We start from the raw sequence: 14,639 nt of genomic DNA on the forward strand, positions 1-14,639 counted from the left end.
TCAAAATCAGATGATTCTATTATATAGCTGCCATAGGAGAGATCGAAAAATATATTTAGAATTTATGGAAATAAATTGATAACATCGTTGTTTTTTATCCCACGAGCATGATTTTTGAGTATCAAGTTTTTTAACAACCCTTAAATTGAGAAAAAAGTTTTATAAAAATCGGACAACTATATCTTATAGTTGCCATAGGAAAGATCGAAAAATATATATAGAAATAACGGAAATAAAATTATAACATCGTAGTTTTTCACCAGATAAGCATGATTTTTGGAATATAAAGTTTTCTTACGACTCTTGAATTACGAATTAAGTTTGATCAAAATCGGACTACTATATCATATAGGTGCCATATGACCAATAGTCGAAAATATGGAAAATGAATAGAAAAATCGTCATAGCTTCGATGTTGTTAGCCTTTATGCATTTTGTTCGATATATTTGATAACTTCATGGGTATATAAGCTTCGGCTTGCCAAAGCTAGCTTTCTTTCTTGTTTTTAACATGTTTTATATCATCATCAATATCATGTTTAAGCCAACCAAAAAGTCTGATCCGAATATTGTTATTATATGATAATATTTTATAATTCTGAAACTATTTATGGTTGATAAACGTTTAGATATTGAAAGTTATACCCTGTTTAAATCAATTTGCTTTCTAATATAACAAGATAATGCTCCTGAATCGATTAATAATTTTAGTTATAATTTTACATATTAATCCTACTTCATTGTCTCTTTTAAAAAATGGCTTTCTACGATATTGTTCAACCTTATATTTTTCCCGCTGGCTGATTTACTGACCCAGTTGGTTCACTTTTTGTTTGCTGATAACCAGCAGCTCCAGTATTGATTTTTTGAGCTTGATATTGATTGCAGTTTCCTCGATTATAATTCTGGCTGTCGTTAATATCACCTTTTTAGTTATTAAAAGATTTATTATTGTTATTATACTTTTTTGGACGATTTTGATTTTGAATCGATAAGTAAACGTACATTGCCTCTGGTAGGGATCGATTCTGGGAGTAATTATTATTATTCCAAAAGTTTTTCTGTCTCCACTGGTTGTTAATTCCCCGATTTCGATTCCACGGGTTAATGTATGGTTGTTGTGGAGATTTTTGGTTGTATCCTGAGGGAATTTGATTTTGGATTGCTGGATTTGTTTTTGTGTTTACCTATTAATATCAGGTTGTTCAATAAGGACACTAGGACAATTTTCTTTTTGTTTTGTTGGTACACTCTTCAAATGAATGTATATAAAGTTTCATTTCAATCTGGCAATTCATTCTTTGCTTACAAGCCATTTGGTGCCGCCGTGTCAAAAAAAATTTAATATCGTGCAGTGATTAAATTCTTATTTTTACGAATTCGTATTTTTGACGAATGTTAAAAGTGCATAATAATTATTCACCTACAATTAGAATAGTTGAAAGATGGGTTGCTGAAATTTAACGTGGTGGTACAAGCCTTGAAGGCGTTCCACGTGAAGGAGTACAAAAAGCGCATCAACACCACAAATCATAGCCAAAATACAGGATATGGTTTTGGAAAATCGTCGGTCGACTTAAAGAGATTTAGTAGAGGCTCTACACATCTCATTAGGCAGTGTAAGCCATATTTTAAAAGAAAAAAAAATTTGGGCTTTAGAAAGCTGTGTGCACAATGGGGGCCGCATCCGCTAACAATGGAACAAAAATACATTCGATTGCGACTTTCTCAGCAACATTTGAAACGATTAAAAAAGGATAAATTGGATCTTATGCGTCGATTCAGCAGTGGGATTGAAACTTCGGTCTATCTTCATGATCCTGAATCAAAACAAGAGTGGTGAAAAGAGTGGTGGTTCGGCTTCGAAACGAGCTCGTGTCCGGAAATCGGCAAAGAAGGTGATGGTATCAGTGTTTCGGGATGCGAAAGGAATTTTGTTTGTGGATTATTTGAAAACTGGTATGACAATTAATTTTGAATACTATTTACCCATGTATGTTCAGGGATTTTATACTGAATAATAAAGTGTATTTTGAACCATGAAATTGCGTTTTTCTTATCGAACGACAAATCTTATTGAGCAACATAGTATTTGAATCGAAATTTTTATTTGTCATACCTAAGAAATTGTGATTGAATTTGGATTTCATATTATTAGTTTCCATTTCCTGCACCAATGTAATTGCAGTTGGTAAGCCGGTTGGTTTTATTGAACAAAGAGTAAAAGATATTGGCCCATTTAAACAACTTATAAAAACCCTTAATGCGCTCTGTCTATGCCTGTTATTTATTTCTGCAGTGATGGGCTTATTCCATAGGTCATTATAGTTTTGTTTGTTAGTAGAGTCAGTTTCCGGTATACTTGATTATAATATTCCATGACTTACTTACATTAGTTAAGATATATTTTGAGTTACCACTACTGCAGATAAATTTCTACGGTGTGATCCTTTTGTAAACAACTCACAAACATTTTTAATAAATGCTCCCATCGTCAGATCAACCAGGATTAAAAAAAGAATTTATTGATTAGTCTCATTTTCAATTGTTTCAGGGAATCCTTTAAAGTACTCTACCTTGTCAAAATATGGTTTTGCAATCTCCTCCCCATAACACCAAATGATACTATTAATTAAAATATTTATAAAGTCAGACTTTATACCGATATTGTTGATTAGCATCACGACGGTCCGCCTGTCTGTCTGCCCGTTTATATGTAAACTTATCTCTCAGTTTAAAATCTTTCTTGCTGAAACTTTCCTTGAAGTTGTATGTAATATACTCTATTAGTAGTCAAAACGTGTCGGATTGGACAACTATATCGGAAAGCTCCCATACGTGAGATTGAAAAAAAAATTATCACGCAGTTGTTTTTGATCATATCGACTTGATTTCGTCCAGATGGTGTTTTCTAACTACTATCGAATTTAGAACTAAATTTTATCAAAATCTGATAACTATATCATATAGCTGCCATAGGAAAGATCGAGAAGTATATATATTTAAATAATGGCATTTTGTAAGGTTTTTAATATCGAGTTTTTTTCACTACCCTTAAATAAAGAAACAAATTTCATAAAAATTTTTTCCATCTTTCCTATGGCAGCTATATGATATAGTAGTCCGATTTTTATGAAATTTTTTATTTAAAAAACTTGATGTTCCAAAAATCATGCTCGTGGGATTAAAAACAACGACATTATTTTTTTTTCCATTTTTTATATATATATTTTTTGATCTCTCCTTTGGCAGCTATATGATCCGATTTTGATAAAATTATATATAAAATTCAATAGTAGGGGAATGTTGTCAGGGTTGGGCCATTTTCAGAGTTGGGCCATCTCAATATTTCGAATATTCGTTCTAGTACCTTCTGTTTGTGGGTGTCAAGAAACTTCTATCGGTCACTCGAAACTTTCCACGTGACTACTTATTTCGGGATTTCATTTTTCTACGTGTCGTTGTTCTTTGAAAAAAAGTGCTCGAAAAAGTTTTTTTAACCTGGCCGAAAAGGTGGAATAACACAAGATTACAACATGTCATCCGCAAAGTGAGCATAAAAATACGTTATATAGGTGTTATACTACAAAAAACTAAGATATAGTTTCATTAATAGATATAGTTTGGCTATATCATACCATAATAGATTAATACCGCATGTCGTCAGGGTTGGGCCACCTTTGTAGTCAGGCTTGAGCCATCATAATTTGTACATTTTATTCGTGTATTTTCGATTTTTGTTGTAATATTTAAGTTTTTTGTAGCAAAAATATGCACAATAAAATAAATAGATTTCCTTAAAAAATATTTTGATGGATTGAAAGAAGATGAATCATTTTTATCTTTTTCTTTAGTGTTTCTCGAAAAACAACTCTGAATAATTTGATAATTTTACTGTAAAATCCCAAATAATTAAATAAATAAACAAAATAATGTCAGATTTACCTGAATTGAATTTTATTCCACCACGTTACGATATTGTCAACGATTTTCTGAAGGTGGCCCAACCCTGACTACATGGCCCAACGCTGACTACATTTTTTTTTTTTTTCAAACGCCTATAACTTTTTTTGTTTTTGTTTTTTTATTCTCTATTTTTGGTGAACACTTTCTCTTGCTTGTACCTTTCCAAAAATGTATAAACTTATTCTGAATTGTCATTCGTTCAGAACTTATGGACATAGGTCAAAATATGGCCCAACCCTGACAACATTCCCCTATTTAGAAAACGCCATCTCGAAGAAATCAAGTCGATATGATCAAAAACAGCTGTCTGAGCATTTTTCATTTCATTCTCTCTTATGGGAGCTATCCAATATAGTCGGCCGATCCAGCTTAAAGAAGTTGGGTCCAAAAAAAATTTCGAATTTCAATTTTGAAAAGTGGAATGAAATGACCATTTGTTGACCATCATTGCCTACCTTTTAGATTTTTTTAAACACCGCCCAATTTTCTAAAATTTTCGAAAAAAAAAATGTTTTATTTTCAAAATTTTTTTTTCCTAATTGTTAGAACCACATTTGACCAGTATTGCCCACCTTTTAGAATTTTGAAAAAATGTATACTTTGGAAGATATAGGTCTCCAAAGTTTTTTATAAATTACGTCTTTAAAAAAATGTTAAAAAATTTATTTTTTCGGAAAGCACTAGAGAATTGAATGCTTTGAAATGCCCACCCTTTAAATTTTTCAAAAATTTCACATTTCAGGATTTACAAAAATATAAAAATGAAGATATTTGACAAAATTCGTTCTTTTACACGTCAAAAGTGGGTATCTCATAAAAACAACGTTGTTTGACACCTTAAAAATGCATTTTTCGATAAAACAAATTTATGCCCACATTTGACCACCAGCTCAAATTTAAGATTCTAAAAAAAAATTATTTGACCACCTCTTAAAAATGAAGATTTTGAACAAAAATTTTTTTTTTTATAAAATGGGCTATTAGAAAAATTTGTTTAAAAAACAATTTTAACAAGAAAGGAAGCTAGCTTCGGCAAGCCGAAGCTTATATACCCTTGCATTCATCAAATATGTCAAACAAAATGCATATAGGCTAAACAACATCGAAGCTATAACGATTTTTCTATTCATTTTCCATATTTCCGACTATAGATCATATAGGAGCTATATATCATATAGTTGTCCGATTTTGATCAAATTTAATTCGTAATTCAAGAGTCGTAAGAAAACTCTATATTTCAAAAATCATACTTGTCTGATGAAAAACCACGATGTTCTAATTTTACTTCCGTTATTTCTATATAGATTTTTCGATCTTTTCTATGACAGCTATAAGATATAGTTGTCTGATTTTTATGAAACTTTTTCTCAATTTAAGGGTTGTTAAAAAACTTGATATTCAAAAAAAAACATGCTCATTGGATAAAAAACAACGGTGTTATCAATTTATTTCCATTAATTCTATATATATTTTTTGATCTCTCCAATGGCAGCTATACGATAGAGCTATCCGATTTTGATAAAATTTAATCCGAAATTCAATAGTAGTTAGAAAACGCCATCTGGAAGAATTCAAGTCGATCTGATGAAAAACAACGGCGTTAGAATTTTTTAAAACTGAGAGACTAGTTTACATAGAAACCAACAAGAGGACAGACGGACAGACAGACAGACGGATAGACGTACAGACTGATTTGGATTCTGATCGTAATGCTGATCAAGAATATATATACTCTATGGGGTCTGAGGTGTCTCCTTCACTGCGTTGCAAACTTTGGACTGAAATTATAATACCCTTTGCTCTGCAAGGGTATAAAAAGTCGTATTTACGTAGAATGGAACCAACCCAAAAAAAATTAAGTGCAGTTCTCCAGTACAGCCTTAAAATCATAAAGTATCACACATTTTTCAATGAATTATAAAAACTTTATAACAGAAAAATTGCGATTGAAAAGCTTTAAAATTAACTAAATCCATTTTGGAGTCCCAAATAAAAAAATAACGGGAAAAAGTATCATGCCGTTGTTTTTGATCATATCGACTTGATTTCTTCTAGATTACGACTACTATCGAATATCGAATTTAATTTCATCAAAATCGGATATTTATTCCACATAGCTGCCATAGGAAAGTTCGAAAAATCTAGATAAAATCAAACGAAACAAAACTATACCACAGACAAGCATGATTTTTGGTATATAGAGTTTTCTAACGAATCTTGAATTTCGGATTAAGTTTCATTAATATCGGATGACTATATCATCAAGAGGTGACAGAAGAACAATCGGTGAAAGTATAGATAATTAATAGGAAAATCGTCATAGCTTAGATGTTGTTTAGCCTATATGTATTTTGTTCGACTTGTTTGATGACTGTAAAAGTATATCAACTTCGGCTTGCTTTGTTTTTTGATTTATATATTATTTATGATTTTATAAATTAATTAAGATTAGTATTTCCCACAAAGGCAAGCGCAAGTATTATGGTATAGCCGATTTATTGACGAAATATTCAAAGTTAATTTCCAATAGCGAATTTAGTTTTGCGAGTTTTCAATAAATTTTATAATCATCCCTATGGCAGCTATGAAGTATATAAGTCCAGTTTGAATGTAGTGTATTCCTAAAATCCTACTTGTTAGATAAAAAAAAACTATCTTGCTGAAACTTTACCAAAAGTTGTGTAGTTTTTGAACACAGTATATATGTCGGAACGGGCCGGATAGGGCGACTATATTGGATAGCTCCCATACAAGAGAATGAAATAAAAAATTGTGACGCCGTTGTTTTTGATCAGATCGACTTGATTTCTTCCAGATGGCGTTTTATAACTACTATTGAATTTCGGATTAAATGTTATCAAAATGGGATAACTCTATCATTTAGCTGCCATATGAAAGATCGAAAAATATAAATATATAAATAATGGAAAAAAAATTATAACATCGTTGTTTTTAAACCCACGAGCATGATTTTCCAAATATGGAGTTTTTAATTACCGTTGAATCGAGAAAAAATTTCATTAAAATCCGAAATCGTTATCATATATGTAGCTCCCATAGGAAGGATCGAAAAATCTATGTAGAAGTAACGGAAATAAAATTGTAACATCTTTGTTTTTATCAGAAAATTTTTGGAATACAGAGTTTTCTAATGACTCATGATTTATTAATAAAATTTCATAAAAATCGGACGACTATATCATATAGCTGTCATATGAACAATTGTAGAAATTATCAAAAATTAATAGAAAAATCATCATAGCTTCGTTGTTGTTTAGCCTTTATGTATTTTGTTCAACATCTTTGATGTCTGCAAGGGTATATAAGCTCCGGCTAGCCGAAGCTAGCTTCCTTTCTTGTTTTATGTTAACTTTAAACTAGTAAAATTAAAAAAAAACAATTTTGCACTAACACATCTTAAATTTTCGTGACCATTATGCTCTGCTTTTTACATAATCTGACTTTTGATGAAGTTAAATGCAGATAGTTTTATAACTAAGAGATTAGTTAGCTTAGAAACATACAAACAGGAAGACTGATAAGCGCTTATTAAGTCGCTGATGTACTTAACATGACTACATACACATTATAGGGTCGGAAATGCCTCCTTTGCTGTAATGCAAACTCTAGACTGAAATTGTAATAGTAACAGTATTAAAATGGAAAAGCATTTAGTACTAAATATGCTGCATATGAGTAATGCGACATCAGAAAAAGACAGCTGATAAGTACTTTCCCAAGTCGTACCAAACAGCAGAATCTCAACAATAAGTTAAACTGGTTTTGCTTCGGTTTATTTTCAATTTTTATATTTCGCCTAGATCAGAAGACCGGCTGGTAACAAAGCATCAGCTGAGTGAGTATCTAGGTACGAGCGCGCTCTTTCGCATTTTTTATTCGTTTCTCTTTCTGAGTCTGCTCTCTATATGATAACACTTAACTAAAGCCGTAGGTTAGCTTCTTAATAAAGTATCGTCCGTGCTTTCATTCACAAGCGAGCAAAGCTTGCAAACGGACGCCAATGTGCTTTAAGATAAAGACACCTCGATAAAAAGTTAATTTAACCCTACGCTGCAGCAGCAAAGGCCAACAAAAGTTTTTAAGTGCCGCGGCTACGAAAATTAACCACGGAATCCATTTATAAATAACTAAAAAAATAGACCAACTGCAAATATGAAGGATTTCGGTAACCTTTTTGCGCGCCGATATAGTGCAGTTTGTGTCAACGACGATGAGACCAGAAGTCAGCGACAATCAATTATGACCTCTGGAATTGCCATGAGCGCACAATCCGAAAGAGACCCTGTGGCGTCAAGGGCCGCTCACGCCGCCTTGCATCGTATCCAGCGCCGCAAGAGTCTCAAAGCAAGTCGTTCAATGTTGCCTTTAGACATTTTGGGCAGCTTTTTCAACGAGCCAAATCAAGGAAAACGGAATAGAGTTCCTACTAGTAAGTTCTTACCAGTTCAGAGTCCATTATTTGTTCTTGAGAAATTATATTTAGTTGTTTCAGTGGTTAGATCTTAAACCATGTAATACTTGTTTTGAACTGCCAAAATGTGCCACTGCGGGACCTAAGCCTAAAAAAAAACAACAAAATCTGTTTAGCTTATTACTTCTTATCTGTTTTTATTTTGACTAGCAAATAATAGGCAACGGACACAATCAAAAGCTATTGTTTGGTTTAGAGTTTTCTCGAACTATCTTGTCAAACCGCAAAAAACGTGCTCACCGTTTGTATGATTGTATCAATTACTTATGGATTCAGCTCGACCCTGAACTTGACCATAAAGCAAGCTCAAACAACCTGAATTGGAATACTTTCCATATATGAGACGTCGGGTAGGTATGAGTTTTAAAAGTTACGCGATTATTCGGATAGCTGATGCCGAGGCTGGGGAGAGGATTTAAACAATCATCACTGACCTTAAATTGTAACTTACAACGAGTCTTAAATTATAATCATTTTACTGTTTAGGATAGACAAAACATATATCTTTTATTTAATTGAAGGCCTGAGTGAACTAAAACCCACTTTGAAAATATAACAGGTTACCTTTATAACCTTTTAACATAAATTTGTTTATTTTATGGTTCGACCAACATAATTTCTTTAATATACTTAATCTAATTATATTTAATAAAACTTCCGACCCCATAAAGTGTCTTGTAGCTATTGCAGGTAAAATTACATACTTAGGTCGAAATTACCCCAATTTTACGACTTTATTATATATCTCCCATAGGAAAGTTCTAAAATATAACATCTGTATATCTAATATGTATCTACATATACGTTACGTCGTAGTTTCTCAAATTACAGGCATGATTTTAGTTATTTAAAAAAAATTAGTGCTTTTGAAATAAAACATCATATCATATGATTTTTGAAAAAGCGTTTTGTTTTTATCAAAATCGGAAGGCTTCATGTACATGTGTAAAAAGAAAATTCGAAAAAATTATAGAAAATAAACGAAAAATCGTCAAAGTTTTTATATTCTTAAACTTTCATGCAGTTAGTTCGAAGCTAACTTTATTTTTTTGCGATAAAAGGTAATAAAAAGGTGTTTTTATAAAGACAATAATGGCAAAAGAAACTATAAAATAATGGGCACTAAACAAACGATAAGAACAAATCTTGTTACTATAGATTTGTAAAGTTCTAACTGTTTTTTTATACACTTGCAGAGCAAAGGGTATTCAAATTTAGGCTACAAGCTTGCAACGCAGTGAAAGACCCTCAGACCCCATAAAGTATATATATTCTTGATCAACATCGCGATTTGAATCGAAATATGTCTGTACGTCTGCTCGTCTGTTCATAAGACAGCTATATGGTATAGTCGTCAGATTAAGTCATTAGAAAACTGTATTTTTCAAAAATTATGCTTCATTTAATAAATAAAAAAGGTAAAAAAAATTTTTAAGTTAAACCGTTTCATGTAAAACATGTACTAAATGTACTAAAAGCCTAAAAATAATATAAAATAGATACAGACGTGGGAATTATAAACATATGCATAGGCTAGACTAAAATAAAACCGTGGGGCAAACAAACATTTTAATCAACGATTGTACACAATAGACTTGCCCCACGGTTTTATTTTAGTCTAGTCTAAGCATATGTTTAAATTTCCCACGTCTGTATCTATTTTATATTATTTTTAGGCTTTTAGTACATTTAGTACATGTTTTACATGAAACGGTTTAACTTAAAAATTTTTTTTACCTTTTTTTTTTATTTTCTAGTTTTTAGTTTTTATTTCGCTTTTTTATTTATATTTTTTTTACCATTTTGTTCCCACGAGTAATAGTCATTTAAACCGTCGACGCCCCCAGAGGTCCAATAATTAGTACATTTATCTTAAACATTGCAATGTATGTTTAACATAAAACCTTTTAAATTAAAAAGTTTTTTTAACAAATTTGATTAAGTTTTTATTAGTTTTTAATTCGCATTCTGTTTAATTCATTTAGTGATTCATTATTGCTTGGTTTCTTGCCCGTTAGTTTGTTGCAGTCCAACTCCTCTATACGTAGTCCCTGCAAAGATCTTACTCTACTAAGAGCCACGTAAGCTTTACCTTCTTCAAACAGTTTCGCACCTAAGTATACGACTGCGTGATCCACAGTGCTGCGCTGCATTTTATGTATTGTAGAAGCCCATGATAGTATTAAAGGCAACATTCTTCTCTCAGCCGTCCCGTAATTGTACTTAGCTGGGAACTGTATGGCTTTCGGGTGTATAAGATGTACTCCGTCTTTTTCGAAATCAATTCGGACGGAAGGTACATCTGTTGCATACATCTGAGTTCGACGAAATTGAGGCCAAACGATTTCGTTGATGTAGCCTATAGCGCCATTTACTAATCCCTTCGAAAAGTCAAAATTGGACCGTAGCAGTTTAGCCCCACAAATATTTCCAGTTCTGCTGGTAAACCTCCAGTTTTGTTTCTATCAACTTCACTTTCTTTAGCTCGTTTTGCTTTATAAAATAACAAATATTATTTTAACATATTGTGGATCTAAACCATCCTCAAACGCCCTGGAATACACACAAAAAATTTCATCAAAATCATTCCAGGCGTTGTTGAGTTATGCGCTTACCAACGATTCATTTTTATATATAAGATTTAGCTTACCCCGTTTGTTGTCAGATTGATCTGAATTAATCTGATGTGTTTGACAGTGACAATGATCCCCATGTTGATGAAATTGATAAAACCTAAGTTATCCGCCATTTTGCAGAGGCCGCCAGCTTAAATTTTAATTTTATATAATACATTGTACTCTACTTGTTGAGACCTTTCATTTGATACCCATATTGATGGGATTGATAGAACCTACGTTATCCGCCATTTTGCGGCCGCCATCTTGGATTTACAATGTTATTGACATTACTATTTTGTATTGTCATCGGAACTGAAGGTGTGTACCAAATTTCAGATCAACCTGACAACAGGAAGGTACTTAAATTTCAATTTCTAATTTTGACCCTAGGGTGACCTAAATAAAACAGTTTAAAAATGGAAAAGACAAACGACCCTCCGACATATACATGTTGTGTTAATAGCCTTCTCGAATGCCTGCAGATTATAAGCTCTGCTCTGTGTTTTTGATGCTTTTTGTTCCCGTCGTTTCTGTAATCGACCATTTCTATCAACTTCACTTTCTTTAGCTCGTTTTGCTTTATAATTTTCTTTCGCTTTTTGAAGCCTTCGTTTACGCTGTGTTGCAGTTTCTTTCATAATTATTATTATTATTTAGCTTACCCCGTTTGTTGTCAGATTGATCTGAATTAATCTGATGTGTTTGACAGTGACAATGATAGCCATGTTGATGGGATTGATAAAACCTAAGTTATCCGCCATTTTGCAGAGACCGCCATCTTGAATTTTAATTTTATATAGTACATTGTATTCTACTTGTGGAGACCTTTCATTTGATACCCATATTGATGGGATTGAGAGAACCTACGTTATCCGCCATTTTGCGGCCGACATCTTGGATTTACAATGTTATTGACATTACTATATTGTATTGTCATCGGAACTGAAGGTGTGTACCAAATTTCAGATCAATCTGACAACAGGAGGGTACTTACATTTCAATTTCTAATTTTGACCCTAGGGTGAGCTAAATAAAACAGTTTAAAAACACCGACGTTATCAAGTTATTTGCATTAATTCTATATATATTTTTCGATCTCTCGTAACGCAGCTATACGAAATAGTTATCCGAATTTGATAAAATTTAATTTGAAAATCGATAGTAGTTAGAAAACGCCATCTGAAAGAAATCAAGTCGATATGATCAAAAACGCCGTTGGCGTGAGAATTTTTTTTAATCTCTCATATGGGAGCTATCCGATATAGTTGCGCGATCCGGCCCCTTCCGACTTATATACTGCGGGCAATAACTGCACACCGTTTGGGAAAGTTTCAGTTAGATAGCTTTAAAACTGAGAGGCTAGTCTGGGTAGAAACGGGCAGATGGACAGACGTACAGACGTATGTATTTCGATTCAGATCGTCCTGCTGATCAAAAATATATATATTTTATGGGGTCTGAGGTACCTCCTTCACTGCGTTGCAAACTTCTGACTGAAATTATAATACCCTTTGCTCTAAAAGGGTATACAAACGTACTTAGCTCTTTCATATAGTTTCATCGAGTTTTCGTCACAAAACCCGGACAGACACTATAGGCGGAGTCGTTATAACAGGATTCAACATTATATATAAATAATGGAAAACAAGAAAGGAAGCTAGCTTCGGCAAGCTTATATACCCTTGCAGTCATGAAATATGTCGAACAAAACGCATAAAAGCTAGACAACATCGAAGCTAAGACGATTTTTCTATTCATTTTCCATATTTTCGACTATAGATCATATGTGAGCTATATGATATAGTTTTCCGATTTTGATCAAATTTAATTCGTAATTCAAGAGTCGTAAGAAAAAAACTCTATATTCCAAAAATCATACTTGTATGATGAAAATCAACGATGTTATAATTTTATTTCCGTTATTTCTATATAGATTTTTCGACCTTTCTATGGCAGCTATAAGATATAGTTGACCGATTTTTATGAAACTTTTTTCTCAATATAAACGTTGTTAAAAAACTTGATATTCAAAAAATTATGCTCGTGGGATAAAAAACAACGATGTTATCAAATTATTTTTATTAATTCTATATATAATTTTCGATCTCTCCTATGGCAGCTATATGATAGAGTTATCTGATTTTTATCAAATTTAGTCCGAAATTCAATAGTAGTTAGAAAACGCCATCTTGAAGAAATCAAGTCAATCTGATCAAAAACAACGGTGTGAGAATTTTTTATTTCATTCTCTCGTATGGGAGCTATCCGATATAGGTAGTTGGCCGATCCGGCCCGTTCCGATATACTGCGTGCAATAACAACACAACTTTTGGGAAAGTTTCAGCAAGATAGCTTTAAAACTGAGAGACTAGTTCGCGCGGAAACGGACAGACGGACAGATGGACAGACGGATAGACGTACAGACGTACCTATTCCGATTCTACTCGTGATGCTGATCAAGAATATATATACTTTATGGGGTCTTAGGTGTCTCCTTCACTGCGTTGCAAACTTCTGACTGAAATTATAATACCCTTTTGCTCTTCAAGGGTATAAAAATGATTATGTCGTTGTTTATAAACCAACGAGCACGATTCTTAAAATATGTATTTATTTTTTTAATAACACTGTGCGACAAAAAAATGTTTAAGTTGATTTTTTCTTATTTTTCACTTCTACTAGTCAAAATAAGAATATAAGTTTTTGAATTTGTTAATATCAATAGCCAATCAGCTTCTACGCACACTCAAATGTCCCAAAAACGCGTGTTTTTCCATATTTCACAGCCTTATAATCACATATTGGGAAAATATTTTTTCACCGTTATAAGCGTTTTATGCAAGTTCAATATCTATTAATTAAAATGTATTAAGCAAATATACCGTTAGGCTTTTATAACAATGCTTTAAAATTTTTTTCTCCCAGCTCTATACTCTGGTCGACTACGTATGGAACTTGTTACGCGAGGATACCTCTGAAAAAGCCAAAAAAAATCTGGAAAAAAATTCACTTTAAAAAAAATAATAGTTTATTGGAAGTAAAAAATAAAAATAATATTTTGTGTTAATTATTTTCATAATAATAATTTCATAAAATTTATCATAAAAAAAAGAAATCCTATCACTTAGAAGGTGGCATAGATATTTTTGTGCATAATTTATGCATCTTAACCGAAAACAATCAAAAAAGTAACTTAAACAAACATTTCGTTAAATTTTGTCGCACAGTGTAATTCTTAAGTCGAGAAAAACGTTTCATAGAAATCGGACAACGTTATCAGATAGCTGTCATAAGAAACATCGAAAAATCTTTATAGAATTAACTGAAATAAAAAGATAACATCGTTGTTTTTCATCAGACAATCATGATTTCTGAATATAGAATTTCGAATAAATTTCATCAAAATCGGACGACTATATCATATAGCTGTCATATGAAAAATGATCGAAAATGTGGAAAATAAAGGCAGGTTCTCACCTTGTAGGGCCGAAAAATTTACATTTTTTAAAAAAATTGCTTCGAGGAAACGGTTAAAGATAAAAATCTGAAATTTGTAACTTTAT

The 14,639-nt window shown here is 32.2% G+C and overlaps 1 protein-coding gene across 2 annotated transcripts in view; it reads left to right on the top strand.

Moving 5' to 3' along the window:
• Window positions 1-7,945: 7,945 nt before the first annotated feature.
• LOC108096154 (scavenger receptor class B member 1) overlaps window positions 7,946-14,639 on the top strand; it is a 95,817-nt gene continuing 89,123 nt past the window's right edge. The window contains exon 1 of one of the 2 annotated variants that reach the window (XM_043207882.1): window positions 7,946-8,416. In XM_043207882.1, the coding sequence (XP_043063817.1) occupies window positions 8,140-8,416 (277 nt within the window). In that variant the 5' untranslated portion in view covers window positions 7,946-8,139. The remainder of the gene's footprint in view (window positions 8,417-14,639) is intronic. The other variant, XM_043207881.1, reaches the window with a different exon arrangement.

The sequence above is a fragment of the Drosophila ficusphila genome, unplaced genomic scaffold (assembly GCF_018152265.1).
Source record: "Drosophila ficusphila isolate 14025-0441.05 unplaced genomic scaffold, ASM1815226v1 contig_348, whole genome shotgun sequence".
NCBI classification, from domain to species: Eukaryota; Metazoa; Arthropoda; class Insecta; order Diptera; family Drosophilidae; genus Drosophila; species Drosophila ficusphila.